The sequence below is a fragment of the Chiloscyllium plagiosum genome, unplaced genomic scaffold (genome assembly GCF_037043375.1).
Source record: "Chiloscyllium plagiosum isolate Xiang-an unplaced genomic scaffold, Cpla_swu_hap1 HiC_scaffold_1, whole genome shotgun sequence".
Taxonomy (NCBI): Eukaryota; Metazoa; Chordata; class Chondrichthyes; order Orectolobiformes; family Hemiscylliidae; genus Chiloscyllium; species Chiloscyllium plagiosum.
This window is the reverse complement of record NW_028270139.1, coordinates 65,872,713-65,897,428: the sequence shown is the minus strand read 5'-3', so window position 1 is coordinate 65,897,428 and position 24,716 is coordinate 65,872,713. Positions and strand designations below refer to the sequence as shown.

Genomic DNA, 24,716 nt, shown 5'->3' with positions numbered 1-24,716 from the left:
TCGATTCACAAAACGGTAACCCCCATGCAGCTTTACAACTGTTGCTATCTTTTTCTTTAATTACAAGACACATTAATTTTTTTAAAGACGGTTGGCATACAATCTTAATGTTAATGAAAATAGTTCTGCAATTTCTAAATGAAACTTATAAAAACTAAACCTTTAAGATATAAATCTACTTAACAAAGGAATTATGATTACCATAACAGGAACAAAAAGATGTTCTTATTGTCTAAAACTCAGATCCACTATACTAGCTTGCCCACATATATGCCCAGAATATTCCACATGGAAAGACTAATCACAATAAAAAATAAATAACATGCATAAGACTCAGATAAGGTTATGATAGACAAGAAAAACTGTACAAACCAATACAGTCTCCTTCCACTTCTGATGGATTACATTTGCCAAATTCAGATCCAGCTGGACAACACAATCCTCTGGAGTCAAATAATCTGAGGAAACAATCATGGTCACTTTTCACTAAATGATAAGAAATAACTTCAGATGACCATTGCATATTTGGTTTCATTTTGGGAAGAATAAAGAGCATTTTAAAAACAGGATTTTACATCTCTAAATCATTTTTGAAATTTAAATTTTCTCTCTGTCCCTTAAATGACTTCCTGACATTTAGGCAAACAATCAAGGAAACACATCGCAGATTACAAACAAATCTCTTCAGGGTGTTGCAAGTAACCAGATTGTTCCATAGTTTGCTAAGATCTTCATATATTTTGGATATGCTTTTTAAGTGCAGGATTAATACAACTTATGCATAAATATCTGACTTTATACAATTATGGACTTGCCTTACAAGTGAAAGTGAGGGTATCTGATTGAGAAACTGATAAATAACTTTAAGGTAAGTGCAATTCAATCAAGTTCAGAGTTTTTTATAATTAAAGTTAATAAATTCAGATGCTTTACAAGAGCTGGCCGTGGAAGAAACCTGAGCAATTAACAATCCATCCGTAATGGAGCCAGGGAGTCCGGCGACAGGGACTGACATTCATTCAAAATATAAATTATTCATATGGGTTAATAAATCAAAGAGTATGTTGAAGATAAAATATCTGCTTTGCATTATAATCAAATCACCCCAGACCATGCCACTTTGCCACAGAGGTAGTGATTCAGTGTAGAGTTTTGGTTAGAAGGTGATTTTATTTAATTTACTTCTATGTCTCTAAAGAAAGCAATTCAGTTTGGGTTTTACCAAGGAAAAGCAGGCTGGGAGATTGCTCTAGTTTGTAACTAGGTGAAGCTAGCTACTCAACAGCCTTCTGGCACAGAGTAAGCTTGAAAACTTAACTTCGAAAAACTATAGGTGCTAATCTGCACTATGACTATGACTATGCATATCCAATGCCCGGCCAAGGAGTTGAACAGTCCATAGTTGTGAAATTTTTACAGAAAATTGGAGGATGGTTTCATCAAAAGGTAATGGAAGAATCCACATGAAATGTGTACCTTGAGGAAAAGCTGGAATATTAAGGAGAATACTATGTTAATCCAGGAAAATTAGTGAACTTGAAATGTTGTAAAATTAGGGAACATTTGTGTGAACTAAAGTGTGGAACTAATTTTACAGCATAAGTATTTATAGGCCATTGTATTAACAATGCTTACTTTACATAATCTTTTTCAATACACAGTAATTGTTATTGTTTAACAATTTGAAATCTTGTAGTGTGGCTCCGACAGTTAACTGCTGAATGCTCAGAATTCTTCTTTAAACATCAGCAATCCCTAACAAGTTCATAACACTTCCTATAATCATTAGGTTTGATACATTGAGGAATAAATTTCTCAGAATAAGTGGAAGTTTTCATAACGTAAACAAACATGATCTGATAATCTTTACAGTGGTGTGGCTGAATTATGATAAGGATTGAGTCCTGAATATTCAGAGGGATGAGACATTCAAGAATAGGAGATTCCTGATGAAGGGCTTTTGCGCAAAACATCGATTTTCCTGCTCCTCAGATGCAGCCTGACCTGCTGTGCTTTTCCAGCACCACACTCTCGATTCAAGAACAGGAAGCAAGGTAAACTTGGAAAGATAGCATTGTTAATCATGGTGACAGGGTGCAATACATAGAAATGACCTTGGTTCAGGAAACTGGAATGTAACTTAGGAGAGCAAGTCTTTAGCAGGAATGGTCTGCAGGCACTGTAACAATAACCACAAAATTGGATAAAGAATGAAAGAAGAAATATTTGTTGCTTGTGATAAAAGTCAGCAATAATCATACACAGCTGGAAAAAAAAACAAATTGGTAATTATAGCCTGAATGAAGCGTTGATAAAATGTTTTTAAAATTGTTTCCGAGAGCAGCAGGTCATGGAACAAACTAGAAAGCAGGTTATACTGGGCTTGGCATTGTATAATGTGACAGGATTAATGAATAGCCTCAAATCAAAGGCTGTATGAGAGGGCAACAACCACAAAATGAATGAATTTTACATATCGTTTAAAAGGCAGGAGTGGGTCTAAGATCAATATTTTAAACTTAAGAGGCAAATATGTGGGCATGGCTGTTTGTGTGCTGTATGACTCTATGACAACGGTGCTAAAGTGAACTGAGATAAGAGGCTAGGGGACAGATCAACAGAAAAGCAGTGTCAGACATTTAAGGGGATGTTTCAGAATCTTCAGAAAGAAAAAAATTAAGCGGAGGACCCACCATCGATGAGTAACTAAAGAAATTAAAGAAAGCATTAAACTGAAACCAAAAGTAATTAACTGGGCAAAGATGAGTTGCAGGTCAGTTGAAAGGTCAGAACATAAGGAACAACAGAGAATGATTAAAAGGCACCCATGAGAAGCTGACAAAAAGTTTGCATGACGCTGTCACGAGACAGTGTGCACATCAGGGTCTAAGTAACATGACAGGGAGGCAATAAGAAATTAGAGTACGAGAGAAAAAACAAGGAATATAAGAACAAATAGCAAGGTTTCGAAAGGTACCGAAGAAGGAAAAGAGTAAAGTGACTGCTGGTTCTCTGAAGTGTGAGAATGGTGAATTAATTGTCGACACAAAGTCAAACACAGATGAAGTAAATAGTTTTCTTGTTTTCACTACTGAGGATATAAAAGAAAAATGCTACTAATAGCTGTAAATCAGAATACTGAAAGTAGAGGGACTTGCGTGAAATTACAATCACTAGAGAAGCAGTACTGAGTAAACTGGCAGAGCTATGGACTGACAAGACTCTGGGCTCTGATGGACCTCATCCTAGTGTCTTATAATAGATGACTAGTAAGGTAGATGATGTGTTGGTGTTATTTTTTAAAAAATTACTAGATTCCAGAAAGGTTCCACTAGATTTGCAATTAACAAATAAAACTCCTTTATTCAAGAGGAGTGAGGCAAGAAACATCGAAACTGTAAACCAGTTAGCTTTATTGCTGTCATGAGAAAGGTGTTAAAATAAATCATTAAGAAAGTTATAGGTGAATGTTTAGAAAAATGCACGGTAATTGGGAACAGTCAGCATGGTTTTGTCAAAGGAAAATTACATCTAACCAATTTATTGGAGTCCTTTGAAGGAGTAACATGAGTTGTGATTAAAGGGAAGCCTGTACAGATACAATATTTGGATTTCTAGAAGGCACTTAACAAGACACTACATAAAAGGTAAGTGCATAAAGTAGGAACTCATGGTGTAGAGGGGTAACATATTAGCAAGAATAAAAGATTGTTTTCTATCAATCACAGTATGCATAAATCGATCTTTTCCTAATTGGCATCATGTGATTAGATTAGATTACTTACAGTGTGGAAACAGGCCCTTCGGCCCAACAAGTCCACACCGCCCCGCTGAAGCACAACCCACCGTTACCCCTGCATTTACCCCTCACCTAACACTACGGGCAATTTAGCGTGACCAATTTACCTGACCTGCACATCTTTGGACTGTGGGAGGAAACCGGAGCACCCAGAGGAAACCCATGCAGACATGGGAGAACGTGCAAACTCCACACAGTCAGTCGCCTGAAGCGGGAATTGAACCCGGGTCTCTGGCGCTGTGAGGCAGCAGTGCTAACCACTGTGCCACCATGCCGCCCATGATGAGTGGAGTCCCACAGCTTTTAACAATTTATGGTTACATTTGAGGCCGGGTTCACTGAAGATGGAGCATTCAGTGTCCACCAATGCTCTTGATGCCTTCAGGGAGAGATGTACACTGCATGTGGATGGAGTGCTTTATTTTCCCTTCCAATTTCATTTGATTTAGTCCCCTCCTTCTCTTCCTAAGCCCTTCCGTCACATTTTAACGACAGCATTGCCCATAACAGGCTTTGCTTGTTAATGTTCAATTGGCCACATGTGTTTTCTCCTGGTTGCAGAGAAAAAAATGTATAATAAAATGTACACATAATGGTGTCTCTTTACTGTGTCACTATTAAAATAAATTATACACCACCACAGGTGATTTGGGGACTTGGCTCAAACTTAAAGATACTACTACTGCATCAGAGGAGCCCTCAGTATTAGATTACATTAGATTTAGATTAGATTCCCTACAGTGTGGAAACAGGCCCTTTGGCCTAAAAAGTCCACACTAACCCTCCGAAGAGTAATCCACCCAGACCCATTTCCCTCTGACTAATGCACCTAACACTATGGGCAATTTAGCATGCCAATTCACCTGACCTGCACATCTTTGAACTGTGGGAGGAAACTAGGGCACCCGGAGGAAACCCACGCAGAGAATATGCAAACTCCACACAGACGAACCTGGGACCCTGATGCTATGAGGCAGCAGTGCTAACCACTGAGCCACCGTGCTGCCCCTAAGTATTGTTCCTCTTATGTAGATATTTTATAATCACTTACACCTTTTAAGAAAGGAAATCTGCTGTCCTTTCCTAGTCTGGCTTACCTATGACTCTAGACCTATAGCAATGTAGTTGACTCTCAACTGTCCTCTGAAATGTCAAGCAAGTCACTCAGTTCAAGGACAATAAGGGATGTTTAATAAATGCAACATCCCATGAATAAGACATTATACAGGGCATTAGTGACACAACATTTCAAACACTCATGACGTTGTTGGTGACCATATTAAAGAAAGGATGTAAATGCATTGAGACAGTTCAGAGATGGTTTACAAGATTGATATCTGGAATGAGTGGAACGTTTTATGAGGTAAAGTTAGGCAGACTGGGCTGGTTTTCAGTTGAGTTTACAGGAGTGAGAGGTGGCTTGCTTAAAGTATAAAAGACCTTGAAAAGTCTTGACATGGTTGGTGTGGAAAGGATGTGGCTCAGTCCAGAACTTGAGGACATTGTTTTAAAATTAAGATTTTTTTCTTGGGCTTTGCAGCTTTGGAACATTGCCGCAGAAGATGGTTTGGGCAGGATTACTGACTATTTGAGGTGAAGGTAGATTGATTTCCCTATCTAATAAAATCACAGGTTGTCAGGGTTAGATGGGTATGTGAAATTCAAAACACAATTTTAAGATAATTTTAAAATATAAAAACTTACCTCAGGAGTTCAGTGCGCTTCAATTTGTCAGTGGCAGTTGGAGTGGGAGGAGCGACGGCGGGGACCAGTGACCCGACGGTAAGGTAATTTTAAAATATAAAAACTTACCTCAGGAGTTTGAGGTGTACATTTTGGCAGTGGCTGAATCCAGAGACACTACATGTATAGTGTCTCCCACTCGCCCTCCTCCTCTAACCAAAAAAAAGGACTCTTGTGTATTGCTTAGGTAAGGCGTTTCAACTGATATTTCTTTAGTATCGTGTGATTGATTACAAGTTTAATATTAGTTGGTTAATTGAATAAGATAACAGATAAGTACAAGAAATTATTTAACTCAAATTTGTATAAATTAATTTAATAAGTAGAGATGGCTGGACAGGTGATGTGCTGTAGCTATACTGGTAGCTACAATATTGGTAGAGGAATTGAGTTCCGGAACCCTGAGGTCACGTTGCAGTTGTATAAGACTCTGGTGCGGCCGCATCTGGTGTGCAGTTTTGGTCGCCATACTATAGGAAGGATGTGGAGGCACTGGAACGGGTGCAGAGGAGGTTTACCAGGATGTTGTCTGGTATGGTAGGAAGATCGTATGAGGAAAGGCTGAGGCACTTGGGGCTGTTTTCATTGGAGAAAAGAAGGTTTAGGGGTGACTTGATAGAGGTGTACAAGATGATTAGGCGTTTAGATAGGGTTGACCATGAGAACCTTTTTCCACGTATGGAGTCAGCTATTACGAGGGGGCATAGCTTTAAATTAAGGGGTGGTAGGTATAGGACAGACGTTACGGGTAGGTTCTTTACTCAGCGAGTCGTGAGTTCATGGAATGCCCTGCCAGTAGCAGTGGTGGACTCTCCCTCTTTATGGGCATTTAAACGGGCATTGGATAGGCATATGGAGGATTGGGGAGACAGGCCGCCTACTTGCGGAGCGTTTCAGGGAACACCTCTGGGACACCCGGACCAACCAACCCAACCACCCTGTGGCTCAACACTTCAACTCCCCCTCCCACTCCACCAAGGATATGCGGGTCTTTGGACTCCTCCATCGCCAGACCACAACAACACGACGGTTGGAGGAGGAGCGCCTCATCTTCCGCCTAGGAACCCTCCAACCACAGGGGATGAACTCGGATTTCTCCAGTTTCCTCATTTCCCCTCCCCTCACCTTGTCTCAGTCAAATCCATCGAACATCTTCTTCCTGACCTCTCCGCCCCCACCCCAGTCTGACCTATCACCCTCACCTTGACCTCTTTCCACCTATTGCATTTCCAACGCCCCTCCCCCAAGTCCCTCCTCCCTACCTTTATCTTAGCCTGCTGGACACACTTTCCTCATCCTGAAGAAGGGCTTATGCCCGAAACGTCGATTCTCCTGTTCCCTGGATGCTGCTGGACCTGCTGGGCTGTTCCAGCAACACATTTTCAGCTCTGATCTCAAGCATCTGCAGACCTCACTTTCTCCTCCCATATGGAGGATAGTGGGCTAGTGTACGTTAGGTGGGCTTGGATCGGTGCAACATCGAGGGCCAAAGGGCCTGTACTGCGCTGTATTTTTCTATGTTCTATGTTCTATATGATGTGGGAGCTGGCTGATCCCATTGTGAATGGCAGTGACCACATCTGCAGCAAGTGTTGGTTGCTGGAAAACTCCTGATCAGAATTGATGATCTGGAATCTGAGCTTCAAACACTGTGGCACATGCAGGAGTGGCAGAGTTATCTGGATGCTTTGTTTCAGGAAGCAGTCACACCCGGTTAGATTAAGTAATTCAAATTCAGTTAGTGATCAGGAACAACAGAGTGTGACTCTAAGTGGGGCAGGTAGGGGGATTCTGAGTTCAGGAGTGGAGGAACCTCAGCCCTTGGCCTTGTCCAACAGTTACAAGATTTTTGCTCCCTGTATGGATGAGGAAAAAAAACTGTGGGCAGGATGAGCCAGCTGACCACAGCACCATGGTGCAGAAGGCCATTCAAGAGGGAAGAGCAAAAAGACAAGTAGCTGTTTTCGGGGATTCTATAATTAGGGGGACAGATAGTATCCTTTGCGAGCTGGATCGGGAGTCCCGCATGGTGTGTTGCCTGCCTGGTACCAGGATGCGGGCCATCTCTGACTGGCTTGAAAGGGTATTGGAGTGGAAGAGAGAAGATCCAGTTGTTGTGGTCTATGTTGACACAAACAACATAGGCAAGGCATGGAAGGAGGACCTGTTTGGGGAGTATCTAGGAAGGAAATTGAAGACCAGGTCCTCGAAGGTCATAATCTTTAGATTGCTGCCAGAGCCATGTTCTTATTGGCAGACCAGGAATGAAGCAAAAAGGAAGGATAACTTAGGATATATTACTGGAGGTAATGGAAATCATGAGGATGAGAAAATTAGCATTAAGGTGCTTTACCTGAATGCTCGTAGTATTCATAACAAAATACATGAATTAACAGCACAAATCATCGTGAATGATTATGATGTGGCAGGCATCACAGAGATGTGGCCGCAGAGGTTCAGGACTTGCAGTTAAACATTCAAGGATTTACAACTTATTGAAAAGACTGGGAGGTTGGCAGAGGGGTTGAGTTGCCTTGTTAGTTAAGAATGAAATTAAATCTTTGGCACTAAATGACACAGAATTAGATGATGTGGAGTCTGTGTGGGTGGAGTTGAGGAACCACAAAGGCAAAAAAACCAAAATGGGAGTTATGTACAGACTTCCCAGTAGTGGTCAGGAATAGGGGCGCAGGATATATCAGGAAATAGATGGGGCATATCAGAAAGGCAAGGTCACGGTGATCGTGGGGGAACGTCAATGTGCAAATAAACTGGGTGAATAACGTTGCTAGTTAATCTAAAGAAAGGGAATTCATGGAATGCTTACAGGATGGTTTTAGGAACAGCTTGTGATGGAGCCCACAAAGGAACAGGTCATTCTGGACTTAGTTCTATGTAATGAGCCAGACTTTATAAAAGATCTTAAAGTAAGAGAACACTTCAGATGCAGTAATCATAATATGGTAGTGTTCAGTCTGCAGTTTGAAAGAGAGAAGGCAAAATCGGATGTAATGGTGTTACAGTTAAATAAAGGTAATTACAGGGGCATGAGAGAGGAACTGACGAAAATCAACTGGAAGCAGAGCCTAGTGGGGAAGACATTAGAGCAACAATGGCAGGAGTTTCTGGGTGTAATTAAGGACACAACTCAGAGGTTCATCCCAAAGAAAAGAAAGATTATCGCCTGAGGGGGGTGGGGAGATTATTCAGCCATGATTATAGCCAGTAATATTAGAAATGATAGTAAAATTTTCTTTCAATACATAAGAAACAAATGAAATGCAAAAGTAGAAATTGGGCAGCTCCAAATTGATGCAGGAAGGCTCGTGATGGAAGATAAGGAAATAAATACTTTGTGTCAGTCTTCACAGTGGAAGACAGGAGTAATATCTCAACAATTAAGGAGAGTCAAGGGTCAGACTTAAGTATGGTAGCCATGACAAAAGAAGTGGCGAGAAAAGCTAAAAGGTCCTCATAAACTCCTGGCCCAGATGGGCTACATCCTAGAGTTCTGAGGGAGGTGGCTGAAGGAATAGCGGAGGCTTTGGATGTAATCTTTCAAAAATCACTCGAGTCAGGGAAGGTCCCAAATGATTGGAAAAGTGCGGTTGTAACCCCCTTGTTCAAGAAAGATCAAGACAAAAGATGGAAAATTATAGGTCAATTAGCCTAACCTTGGTTGTAGATAAAATTCTAGAATTCATTGTTAAGGATGAGATTTCTAAATTCTTGGAAGTGCAGGGTCGGATTAGAACAAGTCAGCATGGATTTAGGAAGGGGAGGTCGTGCCTGGCAAACCTGTTAGAATTCTTTGAAGAGATAACAAGTAGGTTAGACCAGGGAAACGCAGTGGATGTTAACTACTTAGACTTCCAAAAGACCTTTGATAAGGTGCCTCACGAGAGGTGCTGAGTAAGGTGAGGGCCCATGGTGTTTAAGATGAGCTACTGGCATATATTGAGGACTGGCTGACTGACAGAAGGCAGAGAGTTGGGATAAAAGATTCTTTTTCAGAATGGTAGCTAGTGACAAGTGGTGTCCCGCAGGTTTCAGTGTTGGGGCCACAGTTGTTCACTTTATATATTAATGATCTGGATGAAGAGACTGGGGCATTCTGGTGAATTCGCCGATCATACGAAGTTAGGTGGACAGGCAGGTTGTTCTGAGGTGGTGGGAAGGCTGCAGAAAGATTTAGACAGTTTGGAAGAGTGGTCCAGGAAATGGCTGATGAAGTTCAATGTGAGCAAATGCGAGGTCTTGCACTTTGGAAAAAAGAATAGAGGCATGGACTATTTTCTAAACGGTGAGAAAATTCATAAAGCCAAAGTACAAAGGGATCTGGGAGTGCTAGTCCAGGACTCTCTAAAGGTTGACTTGCAGGTTGAGTCAGTGATTAAGAAAGCAAATGTAATGTCGTCATTTATCTCAAGAGAGTTGGAATGTTAAAGCAGCGATGTGCCACTGAGACTTTATAAAGCTCTAGTTAGGCCCCATTTGGAATACTGTGTCCAATTTTGGGCCCCACACCCCAGGAAGGACAAACTGGCACTGCAGCATGTCCAGCGGAGATTCACACAGATGATCCCTGGAATGGTAGGCCTAACATACAATGAATAGCTGAGGATGTTGGGATTGTATTCATTAGAGTTTAGAAGGTTGAGGGGAGATCTAACAGAAACTTAAAGGGTGGACATTGGGAATTTGTTTTCGTTAGGCGGGGATATTAGGATCCATGGGCACAGTCTTAGAATTAGAGGGGGTCAATTTAGAACGGAAATGAGGAGACATTTCTTCAGCCAGAGCGTGGTGGGCCTTTGGAATTCATTGCCATGGAGCGCAGTGGAGGCCAGACATTAAAAGTCTTCCAGGCAGAGATTGATAAATTCTTGATCTCGCAAGGAATTAAGGGCTACGGGGAGAGTGCAGGTAAGTAGCACTGAAATGCCCATCAGCCATGATTAAATGGCAGAGTGGACTCGATGGGCTGAATGCCCTTTCTTCCACTCCTTTGTCTTATGGTCTTACAAAATGATCATGGCTATCCCAATTGTATGTGAAGCAGGCTCGAGGCTGAATAGCCTACGTCTGCTCCAATTTTTTCCAAGTTTGTATGGTATTTGTTTCCTTCCTTTAATTCACTTATTTTTGTTTGGATTTTAGAACTCATCAGCAGTAAGGTCAACCTAAAACCCTTGCTTACCTGGATCAAGGCCTACCGATCCAAACAGGTCAGTAAGTTGAATTGCCAGTTCCGGTGGCAAGTATAATTCCAAAGTCTGAATGTTCAATGCATCAGAAAACAATCCCAAATGATCCTGACTTGTACTTTCACCTTCCAGTGTCTTCTTAGTTTCCTTTTCTGTTGCAAGTTTCTCGGTGTTATAGCTTGACTGATTTTCATTTGAATTTTCGATAAAGGTATTAAGTTCTGGTTGTGATACTGTAGCAGTATCATTTACTTCTATACATTCAGACAAGTACATGTTTCTTTCATTTAATACCTTTATATTTGAAGTATGAGATATGTTACCTTCAATGCATGTTACATGATCATTTGGCAAATCCTTTCTAAGCTTTGAATCATCGCATTCTCCTCTGACACAATGATCCTTACATGGATTAGGAAACTGTTCATGATCAATGTTACGTGCTTCACTGATGATGTTTGTATTTTTCAACTCTTCAGCTATAGATTCTGTAGTAATGTCAGATGGAGGGCTTATGTCTTCATATCCAAGGTAAGGCAACAGATGTTTCTTGTTTTGTTGCGTGTAAATCACTGATGATTGATTATTTATGCCTGTTGTAGTTTCATTGGCATGAGACAACTGATTCATAACAGATGTAGATTTGTCACTTTGTGACTGATCATCAAAATCTATTTTTTCCATTTGTGGTGTCTGGGTCACTTGTACGTTACTGCAAGTTACAAGTTTATCATCTGCAACCGACATCTGATTCACCGGATCTTCATTTGACAGCTTCACACCAGAATCAAGCAATAAATTGGTTGCCCATTCTATATCTCCATCACATTTTTCATATAAATCAATCAAATCTTCAAAAGGAACAGATTTAAAGCAATCATTAAGTATCTGCAAATTCTCCTCTTCATTAACAAATGCATTTTCATCTACAAATGTGCTTTTATCGTGCACAAGTTTATAGGGCACTGATTTCACAGAGCTTATAGATTCTTGTGTTGCATCAAAGTCTGTTACCTTAAGTTCATCTACAGCTGCTGTCAATATTTTAAACTCAGTAGAAACAACTTTTTGATTTTCAATCTTCCATAAAAGAGCAAAGTCTTCAGAAGCAGTTTGCGTTGAACTATCCTGTTCTGAATTATCTGAAATTAGAATAGAGTTCTCCATCTGGTCAGTGTTCAAAAGGACAGGTTCCAAAGGCTCCTTAGAGATTAGGCTGCTACCTGTAAGTGTTAGTGCCAATTTGCAAGATTTTCCTACTCCCCTATTCTGCAAAGATTTTCTATTTGTGGGTTTTTCAGACAATGCTTCTGCATTTTGCTGTTCAAAAGCTCCTAGAATTTTATGCTCCTCATGGTTTACAGAATTTCTTTCTGAAGTAGAATTTTTAGCAGTTGACGATAACACATTAAGATTATCTGAACTATCAGCAGAGATTTCAGAGCTGTTTGTTCCTGGTGAGATTTCTACATTCCTCTGTTCAACCAAACTACTAGCAGCGTATTTTAATGAATCACTTGGAATGACAGAATCAAAGGTGTCAGATTTATTTCTAATCTTTAGTTCTGATTTTTTTCTGGTTTTCTTTTTCCTCTGATCTTGAGGTTTCAATTTCTCTGCTACTGGCCAATCGCCAACAAAATTTAAGAATTCTGGGTCAATAATGTGATGACGTTGTTCTACAGCTTGTGGCTTTTCTGTCAAATTATTTTCTCCAGATGGATCGTCTTCAACTGGCAGTTTTGGTGTTCCTCCATTTTCCAAAGCACTACTTGTACTATTGGCACCTTGCCATTTCCTTCTCCTAATTCTCTGGCCAATAGATGTACTAAAAGCAGTTGGCAAATCATCGTATAGTGCTAAATTATCGTTGTGACTTTCTAAGTGTTCAGTATTTTCTGTTCCTTCAAACTTGGATTCAAAAGTTTCCACACTGATTATCTTTCTTTTTTCATCTTCAGTTTCAGCATGAGATGCTAAATTATAATTACTACCATTTGATTCAAGAGTTTGATCTTTTTGTATGTTTTCTCCATTTGGTAATTTTGAAAACGTAGCATTATTGCCAGTCTCATGTTCAGTCCCATGTTTTCTGCTTTCACTAGGGAAATCTGAAGGCAGCCTTGTGCATTGCTCCAAGTTATCTGGGAATGCTGTGTTTATTTCAGTAGTTGACAAGTGTTCTGTACTCTTAAAAGGAGGCATCAAGGAATCAGGTAAAACCTGGCACACTGAAGAAGCTGATGGTCCTGTTGCCACAGTCATGTGATGTAGGTCTCCATTCATTGCTCTGCATAAATTCACAAGTAAATAGATATTTGTTCTAATGAGATTTTCTAGGGTTAAGCAAATCCCTAGCAGCACAGTATTTCCCCATATCTACATGTATGGCATTTAAAATATTTTTACAGCTCATGGAACTTTCTATGTTTACACAATAGGACCATGAAGCAGAAGGGAGTAAACAAAAGAGTGTTGTCATGTTCCATTCAGAATTGTAACTCCCATCCATCTTAGCTCTATTTCTGCTGCAATGGCAAAAACTACTAGAGATTAAAAAACAAGTGCGCAAAATGGCCAAATTCTGATCCTAACTGCGCAAGTGAACAGGTGAGAACACAAACTGATAAGAGGTCTAATTCTTAAGCACAACATGGAATGCAATTAGTTATGAAACAATGTCCAAACCAGGTATTGTAACAGCAATAAAGAAGCTTTTGCAACATTTCCACATTGCATCGTATACATTTATTACATCAACCTTAGATGAATATAGATTCAAGTGCACCCTGTTGAGATTCAATTTTGAAACATAACACTAAGTCAACTGAACTATTCAACAAATTGTTGGTAATTTTTTTTAAGGAAACTTGTATTGGAACGTTTCTTCACCTATTTAAATAGAAACCATTGACCTGGATTTAACCAAGACACAGTGTGACCTGAACAGTCATGGTAGCCAAAACAGCCTAAATTTTAAACATGAAAAATTTCTTCTGATATACAAGACATAGGCATTGAGCTATGTTTACCCTTACATTAATAAGAAAAAATTCATTTAGTTATAGTTTAAACCCACTTATGATTTTTTTGCAAGATAGCTTCAGACACAATATAGGAGGAGAAAGAATGCTCTCTAGAAAATAAAAACTCACATGATGGTGTGAGTTTTAGTACATTTTACTTACCCACTTGTAGGACACAGTTCTACAGCTTCTGTTTCGGGAATTTTAGGTTCGGATGACTTTATTATAGTGTTGACTGTAACATGGTGCTCATAGTGATCTATGATTGCTTTAATTTTCTCCTTCGACACCCCATGAATATTACGTCTAAGGATAAATAAGCATAATTTCAAATCTCTGGATCACAAAAAAAGCAAAGAAAAAGCTGGTTAAAATTTCAGGTGAAATTCTACCTGCGAAGCAGTGACCTTAGCAGTCTACTGTATACTTTGCCCAGATTTCTTTTCTATTGCTGCTAAGGTAATTTTAACCTACTTAGGATACAAACAGCTTTCCAGATGAGACAGGAGCTTTACACAAATTTTGTTATCTACTGGAAATTAAAACAAATAAATAAGAATATTTGCAAATTTTAGCTTTAATACAGAACACTGAAAGCCTGAGTTACAAGGCAAGGACCATATCAAGATGTGCAAATGGTGACACAAATGGTCTGCATGCTCCATGGCTTCTGTAATTTTGTAGAAACTAGTTAATATCTTAACAAAATGAGAAATTAAACAAAATTACAAGATTAAACAAGGTTGAAGATACATCTACATCTGAGCACTGGTTTCTTTCCCACTGTCTAATTATTCTGAAAACCTCTTGCAATATTTGTTTACTTTCCTCAGTTTATGACTCTCACATACTTTTTATTGGAAGCTCATTCCTCGACTCACATTGTCTACATCTCTCAATCCTCTCAATATGAAAAACTGAGGGAGGAATCAATGTATTTAAAATGAAATGACAGTAAGGAAAAAACATGGGCAATAGGGAACTGACAGTCACTACAGTGCACTGGGAGAATAGTCTAGGAAAAAGAAGTGACAGTCAGAGTAAAATCATCACACAATGGGAGCAGCACCAGAGGAGGATTCTTCAAATTCTGACAGATAGACATCAAATACTGGCACTACCTCAGGTCCAGGAAAGAAGCACATTCTGAATTTTTAACCAGGTCAGAAACTTGTTGCTGGGTAGCTTTGCAAAGGTAAGGCTGGAAAAGTGGAATTGACCCATCTGCAGATCAATATTTCAATGCTATCTTGTTGTGAATTACTGACCAAAAACACCATGATCCCTTAAACAGAGATTAGTGGTCTTTCTTCATCTCTATTTGATCAGAATATTTTAGCTCCACTATTCTTCAATTGTAAGATGTCTTAACATGTATAAATTATATCCTTACTAGAACAAGCGACGGGTGGGGGGGGAGCTTTAAGAAGAGAACTTCAGAGATTGTGAGGCTCTTATGAGAAAAGGCTGAGAGACTTGGGTCTGTTCTCTTGGAAAGGCGGCGGCTAAGCCGGTATTTGATAGTGACATACAAGATAGGGTAGACAGTGAAAGTCTTTTTCCTTGGATGATGATGATGTCAGCTTGTATGAGGGGCATAACTACAAATTGAGGGGGGATAGATTTAAGACAGATGTCAGAGGCAGGTTCTTTACTCAGAGTGGTAAGGGCGTGGAATGCCTGACCTGCTAAAATAGTTAACTCAGGCACATGAGGGAGATTTAAACAATCCTCGGGTAAGCACATGGATGATGATGGGATGGTGTAGGGGGATGAGCTTAGAATAGTTTACAGCTCAGCGCAACATTGAGGGCCGAAGGGCCTGTTCTGCGCTGTATTATTTTATGTTCTATTATAATTGTGACTATTTGATCCCATGACTGACAGCCAGGATTTGTGCACATAAAAATGTCCCTAGGTCTCCTTAAGGTTTAGTGGTGTCATGATTGCAATAGGGGTCTTGAATTCACAGCTTGAGAATCCAAATCAAAAATTTAGCCAACTTTAAGTTATGGGTCATAGCCAATAAATAGTGTTTAATGCTTAAATTATGGTTTGGCTTCTTCTTTGATGGCGATACTGGACTGGTAACATCACTGGATTGATAATCTAGAGATCCAAATGGGTTTGAATTCCAGCATATCAGATGGCAGAATGTGAATTCAATTCATAAATCTGGAATTAAAAGTGAGTGATCATGAAATCATTGTTAATTGCTGTAAAAACAGATCTGATTAAGAATGCCCTTTTGGCAAGGAAATCTGTCTTTTCTATTGTGCCTGGTCGTTATGTAACATCAGACCCACAATGTGACCACTGGATTAATCAGTGGTCAGTGATTACAAACTTTGCTACCACTGACACACAATGGAAGGTTGTCTCAGAGCAAAAACAAAAACTTGGTCTCCATAATGGTCACACAGTGGTCACACCAACAAATATTATCATGGCACAGGTGCATGTGGAACAGGTAGATCAGTGAACGTTAGTAGACTTTCTCTCATGTTGATTCCCTTACCAGTTACATAGCTGATAGCTCGAATACAGATTCATCAAGGGGGTAAGGAAAGCTGGGGGTGGGAGAGGAGAGAAAGGCAGTAGGTGATAATCAACATGAGGTTCCCTTGCCCAGGTTTGACTTAATGCCATGAGACTTCATGGAGTCCACAATCAATATTATGGACTTTCAAGGCAACCCTCTCCTAAATGTGAGCCAAGGTGTCACCACCCCTGGTGGGTCCGTCTGGCCTGTGATACAGGACTTATTTCCTTGGGTTGGGTAAGGTTTTTAAGGTTGACGATGGTCTTATGGTCACAATTACTGTGGCTAGATTTTAATTACAAATTTATTCATTGAATTTAAATTCAATTTGAACCCATGTCCCCACAGCAATAGCTTGGATCTGTGGATTACTGGAAGAAAGTGAGGACTGCAGATGCTGGAGATCAGAGCTGAACGTGTGTTCCTGGAAAAGCGCAGCAGGTCAGGCAGCATTCAAGGAGCAGGAGAATCGACGTTTCGGGCATGAGCCCTTCTTCAGGAGCCCTTCTTCTTCCTGTGGATTACTGGTCCACTGCCATTACCACAACCTCCCCCTAGCTGCAGACACAGGGAATGCCACAGATATGGAAAGCAGCAGTGTTTGTGAAGTTCAAAGAGGGCCATAAAAATCCACAGGATGAATGTAGAAGAAGAAATTGCTCCATAGATGGACAGATTCTAGGCAGTTGTGGGGCAAATCTATCCAGCCAATCTTATTAGATTTTGCAATTAATGCACAATCGTGAAATATGGCAGATGTATATTACAGGTCACATCCTGTAGCATTTCTCATGAACAGTCTGAAGCACAGCTGTGAAAATTATTCATGAACCAACTTACCTTTTTAAGACTACTTGTCAGGAACTCCCTAAGGGAATAAGTATAAATATATACATCACAAGGTCAAGTGCTAACACTCTTTGCACTGAAAGTTTCTTTAAAAATCTGCTCAGACACATTTTGGCGAGACTAGAGAACTGCAAGGTCAAAGCTATAGGAAATTACTCGCTTCTTTCCCTTCAATGCATTTAAAGATATTTTAATTAGAATTTGGCATTACACACTAAAACTGGCACCTAAAAAGTATTGGACATAAACTTTTACTCATGAGTGATGGATGCTTCTGGATTTACAAGAATATTGTACTACTTTTTGTCAATCTTTCTTAACACAGAAAGCTAGGAATGTCTAACCATTATCAATGTAAAAGTTGAGAAAAGTCGGCAGATAAGATCTCTGAGTCAAGAGTCACCAAAGTATCCCTTTTCCCTCATCTAGCTGGTATCCCTTGGTTACATCTTTAGCAGACATGGGCTACATTCAATGCGTGGACTAGATGTGACACCCAAATTTGCCCCTCACCTCTCTGCTGAGAGACTGCCGATCCAACATTTAGTCTTTAATGTATCTCAGCTTCTTAAAGCTCAAATTCAGAGACATTGAAGCAAACATTATTGGTTTTCACCATAAACCACACTCCACTGTTACTAATTCCATCCCTTCACTCAAGTTGAACCTTAGCATTAGGAAGATCAGCATTCTGCTCAACCCAGTACAAAGCTTCAAACCTTGGGTACTCTCTATTACTAAGACAGTTTATAACCAACTGTAATACTAAATGCTTCTCTCTCTCTCTGCTGCTGCTGCCAAAATCCTCTTGTCAACTATCCCCTCTTACAATCCAAAACTCTTCTTGCCGGTGGCCCATCCTGCCTTTTAATAGTGCGGTTCTGCCATGCTCTGTTGTGGCTTTTGGAATGAAGTACTGGATGAGTGGCAGCCTCAGCACAATTAAGACCAGATTGATATTTCTACGGTCTTACCTTTAAAGTAAAAATTGGTCTTTAGTTTAAGATTGAGAATTTTTAAATACAAGGATGATGGAAGGTAAGTGACATATATTTAAAATTATTTCTACTACAGGAAGAAAATAAGAAGATGTCACTGAAAAGTAAGCCATGAAAAGGCAGCTTGCCCAGGTGGAATGCCCCTCCTGCAAAATGTGGGTAGTAAAGGACACTCCCAGGGTTCAGGGTCATCATTTGCACAGGAAGTGATTCCTGTTGCAGCTACTGGAATTTCACGTTTTTGATCTGGATCAGTGGATGAAGTCGCTGGAGTATCTGCAAGGCCACAATATTTCTGGACTGCACATACAGTGAGGGAATATCTCGGGCTGAAAAGGAATGGGTGCTCACGAGACAGTAAAAAGCACACAGTAGGTAGTACTGGAGTCTTCGGAGGCCTACTCAGACAGATTTTCCATTTAGGATACTGCTAAGGGACATGGTTTCTCAGTGGAAGGCAGTGGGTGCCAAGAGTTGCTCAGCTACACAGGGAGGTGGTGGAGAAGAGAATGGGAGAGCAATTACAACAGGGAACTCTATTACAGAGGGAACATGTAGATGTTTCTGCAGCTGCAAACATGACACCAGGATGGTACCTCAATTATATCCTTTTTCAGACAAGAAGACATATCACCGTTGTGTTTGCTGACCCACACTGGGTTCATGTTAAATGATTCCCTGATTTTAAAATTTTCACCTTTCTTTTCAGAACACTCCCAAACGCATGCTCCTCCCTCTGTAAACTCTTCCAAAACAATAACTCTGAAGTATCTGTGCTTAACTAATTCTGGTCACTTGAGTGTCTCTGTTAGTGACTGTACCTGATTTTCTCTAGGCCTCAAGCTCTGGAATTCCCTCCATATACCATGTAGCCTCTCTATCATGCTTCTCCCTTTAAGGTCACTCCTTAAATCTCACTCTTCGACCAAGTTATGGTCTTATGGTCATATCTCGTCCAAAATGTCCTTATGTGGCTCAGTATCACATTTTGTTTCATAATGTTCAAAAGAAACATCCTGGGAATATAACTACAAGTTAATGTTTTTGGAATTATGCATCATGACAAACTAATTAGAGAGTTAGCTAACAAGACAGAAAAAAAAGCTAACTTCACCTTTCAAGCTCCCACGGTTTAAACTTCCACCAGGTATCTGGTTCACGAAATACAACATTATAATTGTGCTTCACAGCCTATACAAAAACAAATAAAAAGCATCAAAATCTGAGATAAAGTAAATTAATTAGGGACAAGAAATTGTTTCAACAGACACCTCACACCTTAAAATGCCTTACCACCTTGTTTAGTTCCAACAAAGGTGGATGTTATGTTCATGTAATATTTTTATATTGTTTATATCCTAATACTTATAAATATTTATTGTTCTCCTAAAAAAACTTATGCTATTTGCAAAACAAAACCTCCCATAACAACCTGGAGTTCCTATGCGCTATAACACAGGACATGTTGTTTGGTAGTACAGTCATAATCTTAAAAGTAACTTAAATCCTTCAAAGATTTACTGAGCTTTTTTTTTACAACATTACTAAATGTACACAATTAAATCAGTCTCTGAGCCCAGATCATTCCAAAAGTCCCAGTGCAAATGAAGTCTTCAAATCCAATCGAACTTGACAGTTTACCTCGATTCATGTCAGTGTCCTCCAAAACAAACCAATCAAAATAAATTTACTTATTTTCTATACATTTCAGAAGGCTTTTTGATAGTTTAACACATTTCTGGAAGATCAGATGCAGATGAACACTTGAAACACCATAGCAAACAAGGCTATGAGCCAAGTGCTATAATTGATGACAGACACAAAACACAATGAGCTAAGTGCCTCTTTCCAATCTGTAAAACCCTGAATTTGACTCTCTGAGAAATTGAGTATTGCTGACAAAAAGGAGATATTTTGTCAAAGCTTCTCATCTTGCAATCATATTGTCATTATGAGTGTCATGATGAAGTGAAAACAACACTGTACTGTAATACAGTGCTGATTGGTTGATAAGTGGACTGTGCTTGGTAAAGGTGTTGCCATTAGGAATGCACCAGTTACTGAAGACTAGTAGTTAATTGCAAAGCTTTGTTTCAATTTTAAAATAGGCATGTTGACTCTAATTGAACAAGGCAAGAAATGAGCCAAAATGTTTGTCAACAATTTTGTTGAGTTTAAATTCATAAGATATGGGAGCAGAATTAGGCCATTTGGCCCATCAAGTCTGCTGCACCATTCGATCATAGCTGATATGCTCCTCACCCCCATTTTTCAGCCTTTCTTCCCTATCCCTTCACCTCATTACCAATTAAAAAGCTGTATATAGCTCCTCAAATTTATTCACTATCCCAGCATCCACCACACTTTGGGGTAGTGAATTCCACAGATTCACAACCTTTTGGGAGAAGTAGTTTCTCAACTGTTTTAAATTTGCAACTCTTTATCCTAAAGCTATGACCTCTCATCCAAGAATGTCCCACAAGAGGAAGCATTCGCTTCATGTCTATTTTATCCACAACTTTTATCATCTTCAATACCTCAAATTTGATCTCCCCATATTCTTCAAAATTCCAGACAGTACAGGCCCAAACCTCTTCTGAACTGCCTCCAATGCAACTAGACCTTTCTTCAAATAATGGGATCAAAACTGTTATTTCTGTCTGCAAAAAACAACTACGTGCATGTTATTGTATGTAACAAAAGCATGACAAGACAATCCTAAATTGTTTCAGTGTAATTGTTGGTTTACTTTGGATTACAAAGCAACTATTTTCGCACAATCACATCGGATGTTGGACAGTTTTGAGAGTTTTACGAGCAGATGGTACTGAAAAGTGCCCAGTCTATCTCAGCTTAAGGGCAAGATTTTCAAATTTTCAAGCAACAAATGACGCTAACTGTTTCACACTGCCAATGTGCATAAGCAACACATTTTCAAGGCATGAAGACATTTGTCCATCATACAAATGAGTATTGTGTTATAGCAATGTCAGTGTTACTATGATGCCATTTATATAGGCCATACATCACAAATGCAAGTGGATCTTATCAAACATTACATATTTTTATCTTTCTGGAACAAACTAAGAACTAATTGCACCCAATAAACCAGCGATTGCAAAACTCATAACAGTGTCCAACAATGCAAGGTGATTCTGTGAAAGGACAACACTTGCTGGACAAACCTGAATGTGCAAAGAATTTAACTGACAACCAATTTAGGTTTAGTTGTTGGGATTGTAACGTGATGCGTTTGCACAGACTGGAAATAACATGTATTAATACACAAGACCCTGTTCTTTGCAGACAGGAAGAACATGTATCTATATTGCACCTGATACAACTCAATTAAATCGGGAGCAGCTATTTGTCAATTCATTTCTAGAACTTGAAAACCCTGTTCTACATCTTTTGCCCATCCCCACAGCCCAGGCTCTATCATGACATGGGCTTCTTTCAACACAGCCAACCCATTTTCAGCATTCTGGGTAATCCAAGATGGAGGACAGGAAACATTTCTGGCTATAACAGACTGCTCCTTTTTTGAGGTACTTTAGGTGTTGGAGGTGATTTCCTTGAATTCCAAGAGCAGCAGTTACTGTTTTATATGCTGTTGCATTGTTTTGGAACTTTAGAGAAGAAAAAAAGTCAAAACAAATGTCACTTTTAAAAGGGAGAGGAACAGATAAAGGAAGCACATGGTGAGGTAAGTGCAGGAGAGAGAGAGAGAGAGAGAGAGAGAGAGACACCCACACTGCAAACTGACACAGCAGTGAACCTGCACAGTTACTGCCTTTGATGTTGAATTCATATTATCGTTGGACATCGGAGTGCATCTGGGAAAATTAACAAACAGTGAAATTCACAACTGATCTTGGAAGAACTTGTTTGGGAGAGGTCACAGCACAGAGACAGATAAGTGAATAGTTTAAGTGTGGCCTTGGGACCTTGCTGTAAGTCTGCAGTAGTGAATAGAGTGGGTTCTTTTTTGATTATGTGTTTCATTGAGGTGTCTCTTGATTAAACTTAACAATATAAGCCATAAGTATTAAATTAGCCAGGAGCAGTATTTTGTAGAGCAATAAGACAGTGCTATTTTCTGGATCTGCAGATTGGAAGAAGCAAAGCATATCAGTAGAGTGATATGCTCTTCTTGTCAGATGTAGGAGTTTAGGAAGAGTTTAACAAGTTACTGAGGATTATATCTGCAATAATTGCAGTTGGTTGCGAACCTTATCAAATCGAATGGAACGGTTCGAGCGACAGTTAGAGTCAATGAGGAATTTACAAGAACAAGGGGGCGTGATGAATGGCAGTTATAGGAAGAGAGAAAAGTTGCAGATACAGTCAAACAGATAGGTTAACTCTAGGAAAAGTAAGAGAGGTAGGCAGGCAGTGCAGGAATCTTCTGTGGCTATCCCCATTTCAAAAACTCTGCTGATTTGGAAAATATAGGGGGTGATGGATTCTCAGCACAAACAGCCAGGTTTCTGGTATTGAGACTAGCTTTAATGCAATGAGGGGTATGTCAGGTTCCAAGAGATCGATTGTGTTAGGGGACTCTCGAGTTCGAGGTCCAGACAGACATTTCTGTGACCAACAGCGAAAAATCAGAATGGAGTGTTGCTTCCCTGATGCCAGGATCGAGGGTGCCTCAAAGATTAGATTAGATTAGATCCTCTACAGTGTGGAAACAGGTCCTTCGGTCCAACCAGTCCACACCGACCCTCCAAAGAGTAACCCACCCAGACCCATTTCACTCTTACCAATGCACCTAACACTATGGGCGATTTAGCATGGCCAATTCACCTGACCTACACATCTTTGGACTGTGGGAGGAAACTGGAGCACCCGGAGGAAACCCACGCAGACACGGGGAGAATGTGCAAACTCCAGACAGTCACCCGAGGCAAGAATCGAACCTGGGACCCTGGTGCTGTGAAGCAGCAGTGCTAACAACTGAGCCACTGTGCTGCACAATGTTCTCAGGGGGGAGAAGGGCCAGCAGGAGGTCATTATCCACATTGGAACCAACAACATAGGAAGGGAAGAGGTTGAAATTTTGAAGTGGGATTACAGAGGGTTAGGCAGGAATTTAAAAAAAAAAGGTCTTAGAGAGTAGTAATATCTGGATTACGCCTGGTGCTAAGAGCTCGTGAGGGCAGGAACAGGAGGATAGAGCAGATGATGCATGGCTGAGGAGCTGGTGTATGGGAGAAGGATTCATATTTTTGGATAATTGAAATATCTTTTGTGTTAGAAGTGACCTGTACAAGAAAGACGGATTGCATCTAAATTAGAAGGGGACTAATATACTGGCAGGGAGATTTGCTAGAGCTGATGGGGGTGGGGGCCTTTAAGCTTGTAAGATGGGGGTGGGGGGACCCAGGGAGATAGTGAGGAAAGAGACTGGTACAGTTGAAAACAAAGACAAGTCAAACAGTCAGGGCAGGCAGGGACAAAGCAGAGAACAAGGTTGGTCTGATAAATTAAACTGCATTTATTTCAATGTAAGAGGCCTAACAGGGAAGGCATGTGAACTCATGGCATGGTTAGGAACATGGGACTGGGATATCATAGCAATTACAGAAACACGGCTCAGGGATGGAGAGGACTGGCAGCTTAATGTTCCAGGATACAAATGCTACAGGAATGGACAGAAAGGGAGGCGAGAGAGGAGGGGGAGTGGCGTTTTTGATAAGGGATAGCATAACAACTGTACTGAGGGAGGATATTCCCTGAAATAATCCAGGGAAGTTACTTGGGTGGAAATGAGAAATAAGAAAGGGATGATCACCTTATTGGGATTATCTTATAGACCCCCCTAATAGTCAAAAGGAAATTGAGGAACACATTTGTAAGGAGATCTCAGTTATCTGTGAGAATAATAGGGTGGTTATGATAGGGGATTTTAACTTTCCAAACATAGTCTGGGACTGCCATTGTGTTAAGGGTTTAGATGGAGAGGAATTTGTTAAGTGTGTACAACGAAATTTTCTTATTCAGTATGTGGATGTACCTACTACAGAAGGTGCAAAAGCTGACCTACTCTTGGGAAATAAGGCAGGGCAGGTGACTGAGAGGTCAGTGGGGGAGCAACCATAATTCTATTAGTTTTAAAATAATGATGGAAAAAGATAGAACTTCAACTCTTAGATCTGGTCTAAGTTGGAGAAAGGCCAATTTTGACAGTATTAGGCAGGAACTTTCAAAAATTGATTGGGGGCAGATGTTCACAGGTAAAGGGATGGCTGGAAAATGGGAAGCCTTCAGAAATGAGATAATGAAAGTCCAGAGACAGTATAATCGTATTAGGATGGAAGGAAAGGCTGGTAGGTATAGAGAATGCTGGATATCCAAAGAAATTGAGAGTTTGGTTAAGATAAAGAAGGAAGCATATGTCAGATATAGACAGGGTAGATTGAGTGAACCCTTAGAAGAGTATAAAGGCAGTGGAAGTATACTCGAGAGAAATCAGGGGAAAAAAAGAGGACATGAGATAGCTTTGGCAAATAGAGTTAAGGAGAATCCAAAGGGTTTTTACAAATACAT

General features: G+C 40.1%; 1 protein-coding gene and 1 long non-coding RNA gene across 6 annotated transcripts in view; one reads left to right on the top strand and one right to left on the bottom strand.

The window, feature by feature from the left end:
- The window catches only part of n4bp2 (NEDD4 binding protein 2), a 95,729-nt gene that overhangs the window by 40,281 nt on the left and 30,732 nt on the right, over positions 1–24,716 (bottom strand). For all 5 annotated transcript variants that reach the window (XR_006311992.2, XR_006311993.2, XM_043692687.2 and 2 more), the window contains exons 5-8: positions 19,279–19,355; positions 13,938–14,081; positions 10,743–13,039; positions 373–458 (exon numbers count right to left, since the gene is read on the bottom strand). Coding sequence is in view for 3 of the 5 variants with exons in the window: in XM_043692687.2 (XP_043548622.2) it covers positions 373–458; positions 10,743–13,039; positions 13,938–14,081; positions 19,279–19,355 (2,604 nt within the window). In the remaining 2 variants the exon portion in view is untranslated. The remainder of the gene's footprint in view (positions 1–372; positions 459–10,742; positions 13,040–13,937; positions 14,082–19,278; positions 19,356–24,716) is intronic.
- Positions 3,459–17,426, top strand: LOC122551057 (uncharacterized). Its single transcript, XR_006311994.2, has 4 exons — positions 3,459–3,647; positions 10,703–10,770; positions 11,229–11,280; positions 16,666–17,426. It is a non-coding gene; the product is annotated as an uncharacterized LOC122551057 (long non-coding RNA).